This window comes from Coregonus lavaretus (assembly GCF_964263955.1).
Source record: "Coregonus lavaretus genome assembly, chromosome: 8".
Taxonomy (NCBI): Eukaryota; Metazoa; Chordata; class Actinopteri; order Salmoniformes; family Salmonidae; genus Coregonus; species Coregonus lavaretus.
In genome coordinates, this window is record NC_139995.1 from 58,440,220 (window position 1) to 58,445,219 (window position 5,000).

General features: G+C 44.4%; 1 protein-coding gene across 1 annotated transcript in view; it reads right to left on the reverse strand.

Moving 5' to 3' along the window:
* LOC311134113 (LIM and cysteine-rich domains protein 1-like) overlaps positions 1-5,000 on the reverse strand; it is a 31,312-nt gene that overhangs the window by 14,206 nt on the left and 12,106 nt on the right. The window contains exons 3-4 of the mRNA XM_084167698.1: positions 2,903-3,023; positions 2,654-2,779 (exon numbers count right to left, since the gene is read on the reverse strand). Coding sequence (XP_084023824.1) covers positions 2,654-2,779; positions 2,903-3,023 — 247 coding nt within the window. The remainder of the gene's footprint in view (positions 1-2,653; positions 2,780-2,902; positions 3,024-5,000) is intronic.

Sequence of the window (5,000 nt, forward strand, 5' to 3'; positions counted from 1 at the left end):
ATGGAGACCACAAATATTTACTAGCCCACTAACAGAAGAAAGATATTTACAGTAAAAAAGTGCTACACTGAGATCGTATGACAGATGAATGAAACGTTCAATGCAACAAAAAATCTTGATCTGATGAAGATTGTGATAAATATAACAGTCAAACTAAACAGGTTTCCATTCAACCTTTCAATGTAAGTAAAGTACATCAGCTAAAAAAATGTCACCACAGGCCTGATGGAAACAGAACATTTGTCGGTGAACTTTCCAAATGTTGACAAAACAAAACACGCTAGACATGGTGAGATCGTTTTGTCTGTAAAAATGAATTATCAGAGAAATGGCGGTGGAAACGCTTTTATGTGCAAATATTGATATAATAACCATCATATTGAAGTCACGCGATGACATGTTGTGTGGTCCTCCCACTACGACTCGGGAAAGCATGCAGTTTATTAGGCAACAGATTAAGTACATTATGATGAACTTCACAGGGGTGGTGAATGTGCACAAGTGATGAGCTTGATGCTCCATTCCAATAAATATCGAGGGTCTTACTCTGGTGACATTATAAATCTCGCTCTTTTGTCCATAATTATTTCATCATGTAGGCTACACGCGCACTGTATCTGCCAGCTGTTGGCTAGAACGCACGTGCCGATACCGGAATGGGCACATTCACTATATCCAGTGTTTGACTTGGGTAGGAGCTCACCGGAGCTGAGTACCGGCACATTAAATGTTCTACTGCTAAAGCTTCTGGTCCTCTTATAGAATATTAGCTGAAAAGTATTGTGGAGCTCCTGGTCCTCTTATAGAATATTAGCTGAAAAGTATTGTGGAGATCCTGTTCCTCTTATAGAATATTAGCTGAAAAGTATTGTGGAGCTCCTGTTCCTCTTATAGAATATTAGCTGAAAAGTATTGTGGAGCTCCTGTTCCTCTTATAGAATATTAGCTGAAAAGTATTGTGGAGCTCCTGTTCCTCTTATAGAATATTAGCTGAAAAGTATTGTGGAGCTCCTGTTCCGCTTATAGAATATTAGCTGAAAAGTATTGTGGAGCTCCTGTTCCTCTTATAGAATATTAGCTGAAAAGTATTGTGGAGCTCCTGTTCCTAAATATAAACACTGGCACCAGAAATGAGTACTGGCACCTATTTCAGTCCAAGTCAAGCACCGGCTATATAACGAAAAAACTATTGTGACAAAACCATCAGTAGAGTTGAAAATAAGATGGAAACCCATTTAACTTGTACTTTTTATTCGCAAAAGTAATTTTTATGTGAACTAAGGCTATCACACACAGACCTTTTATCCACACCAAGTTAATTTGATGGGAACACATCTCTGGTGGGAAAATGTGCATATTGTTTTATGCAGATTTTAGAATATTCGCATGAAAATCTGTCTCCAATTGGATGGAAACCATAGCTACTGCATCTAATCTGTGTTTACTCTGTAGGAAGGAATCTAGAGTTCATTGGGGTTTATGCTTCAAATCTACTACCTTCTCCTATCACCTATCACCTAACCCTACGAGGTCTGGACTACTACCATCTCCTATCACCTAAGATGATCTACGGCAGAGGTATTTAACTCTTACCCTACGAGGTCCGGACTACTACCATCTCCTATCACCTAAGATGATCTACGGCAGAGGTATTTAACTCTTACCCTACGAGGTCTGGACTACTGTTGGTTTTCTGTTCTACCGGATAATTATTGCACCCACCTGGTGTCCCAGTTCTAAATCTGTCCTCTGATTAGAGGGAAAGAATGAAAAGAGACCGACGGACCTGGCTTTGAGGTCCAGATTTGAATTTGAGGGATCTACGCCTGGTAATTTGATATTTCATGTGTGCAAAAGTTGTTTGACCAGGGTCCATAGGGAACCATTTGACCAGGGTCCACAGGGAACCATTTGACCAGGGTCCACAGGGAACCATTTGACCAGGGTCCATAGGGAACCATTTGACCAGGGTCCATAGGGAACCATTTGACCAGGGTCCATAGGGAACCATTTGACCAGGGTCCATAGGGAACCATTTGACCAGGGTCCACAGGGAACCATTTGACCAGGGTCCATAGGGAACCATTTGACCAGGGTCCATAGGGAACCATTTGACCAGGGTCCATAGGGAACCATTTGACCAGGGTCCATAGGGAACCATTTGACCAGGGTCCACAGGGAACCATTTGACCAGGGTCCATAGGGAACCATTTGACCAGGGTCCACAGGGAACCATTTGACCAGGGTCCATAGGGAACCATTTGACCAGGGTCCATAGGGAACCATTTGACCAGGGTCCACAGGGAACCATTTGACCAGGGTCCATAGGGAACCATTTGACCAGGGTCTATAGGGAACCATTTGACCAGGGTCCACAGGGAACCATTTGACCAGGGTCCATAGGGAACCATTTGACCAGGGTCCATAGGGAACCATTTGACCAGGGTCCACAGGGAACCATTTGACCAGGTATTGAAAGTCGTAGGTGATGGTATTGAACGTCTCTCTCCCTCCCTCCCAGTCGTAGGTGATGGTATTGAACGTCTCCCTCCCTCCCTCCCAGTCGTAGGTGATGGTATTGAACATCTCCCTCCCTCCCTCTCTCGCTCTCTCTCTCTCTCCCCCTCCCTCCCTCTCTCCTTCCCTCTCTCACCAGTTTCTGTGTTAGTCCTGGCGGGGCCCAGTCGTAGGTGATGGTGTTGAAGGTGGGGTCCTTCCTGGAGACGACAGTGTTGGTGATGACCATGTGGTTACGTTTGTACACGCGGACGCCCTTCACCTGTTCTCAGAAGTTGTCAGAGGTTTGTGTTATCCTTGATGATTTTAAATGCAGTGTGTATCCACTTAGAATGGCTGAATTGTGTTTTTAAACACTGGTCTGACTGATCATATAAAAGTTCACCTTGGTGGTCAGGTGGGCATATTTGGAGTCGGCCAGGAGTCGCCCCATCTTGTGGTCATCGTCTATGTCACCGCTGGGGCCGTGGTCCTCCACACTGCAGCCACACACTGTGCATACTTTCCTGGTGGGAGAGACAGGTAGGGTATAGTAAGGTATGGTATGGTAAGAGATTGTATGATAAGGTATGGTAAATTAAGGTAAGGTTAAGCTGTGGTAAGGTAAGGTATGGTTAAGGTAAGGTTAAGCTGTGGTAAGGTTTGGTAAGTTTTTTTTATTTTATTTATTTTATTTCACCTTTATTTAATCAGGTAAGCCAGTTGAGAACAAGTTCTCATTTACAACTGCGACCTGGCCAAGATAAAGCAAAGCAGTGCGATAAAAACAACAACACAGAGTTACATATGGGGTAAAACAAAACATAAAGCCTAAAATACAACAGAAAATATGTATACAGTGTGTGCAAATGTAGCAAGTTATGGAGGTAAGGCAATAAATAGGCTATAGTGCAAAATAATTACAATTAGTATTAACACTGGAATGATAGATGTGCAAGAGATGATGTGCAAATAGAGATACTGGGGTGCAAAAGAGCAAAATAAATAACAATATAGGGATGAGGTAGTTGGGTGGGCTAATTTCAGATGGGCTGTGTACAGGTGCAGTGATCGGTAAGGTGCTCTGACAACTGATGCTTAAAGTTAGTGAGGGAGATAAGAGTCTCCAGCTTCAGAGATTTTTGCAATTTGTTCCAGTCATTGGCAGCAGAGAACTGGAAGGAATGGCGGCCAAAGGAGGTGTTGGCTTTGGGGATGACCAGTGAGATATACCTGCTGGAGCGCATACTACGGGTGGGTGTTGCTATGGTGACCAATGAGCTAAGATAGTAGTGAGGACTAGCCAACAAGAGCGTACAGGTCACAGTGGTGGGTAGTATATGGGGCTTTGGTGACAAAACGGATGGCACTGTGATAGACTACATCCAATTTGCTGAGTAGAGTGTTGGAGGCTATTTTGTAAATGACATCGCCGAAGTCAAGGATCGGTAGGATAGTCAGTTTTACGAGGGCATGTTTGGCAGCATGAGTGAAGGAGGCTTTGTTGCGAAATAGGAAGCCGATTCTAGATTTAACTTTGGATTGGAGATGCTTAATGTGAGTCTGGAAGGAGAGTTTACAGTCTAACCAGACACCTAGGTATTTGTAGTTGTCCACATACTCTAGGTCAGACCAGTTGAGAGTAGTGATTCTAGTCGGGTGGGCGGGTGCCAGCAGCGTTCGATTGAAGAGCATGCATTTAGTTTTACTAGTGTTTAAGAGCAGTTGGAGGCTACTGAAGGAGTGTTGTATGGCATTGAAGCTTGTTTGGAGGTTTGTTAACACAGTGTCCAATGAAGGGCCAGATGTATACAAAATGGTGTCGTCTGCGTAGAGGTGGATCTGAGAGTCACCAGCAGCAAGAGCGACATCATTGATATACACGGAGAAAAGAGTTGGCCCAAGAATTGAACCCTGTGGCACCCTCATAGAGACTGCCATAGGTCCAGACAACAGGCCCTCCGATTTGACATTGAACTCTATCTGAGAAGTAGTTGGTGAACCAGGCCGAGGCAGTCATTTGAGAAACCAAGGCTATTTAGTCTGCCAATAAGAATGCGGTGGTTGACAGAGTCGAAAGCCTTGGCCAGGTCGATGAAGAGGGCTGCACAGTACTGTCTATTATCGATCGCGGTTATAATATCGTTTAGGACCTTGAGCGTGGCTGAAGTGCACCCATGACCAGCTCGGAAACCGGATTGCATAGCGGAGATGGTACGGTGGAATTCAAAATGGTCGGTGATCTGTTTGTTAACTTGGCTTTCAAAAACTTTCGAAAGGCAGGGCAGGATGGATATAGGTCTGTAACAGTTTGGATCTAGAGTGTCACCGCCTTTGAAGAGGGGGATGACCGCGGCAGCTTTCCAATCTCTGGGGATCTCAGACGTTACGAAAGAGAGGTTGAACAGGCTAGTAATAGGGGTTGCGACAATTTCGGCGGCTAGTTTTAGAAAGAAAGGGTCCAGATTGTCTAGCCCAGATGATTTGTAGGGGTCCAGATTTTG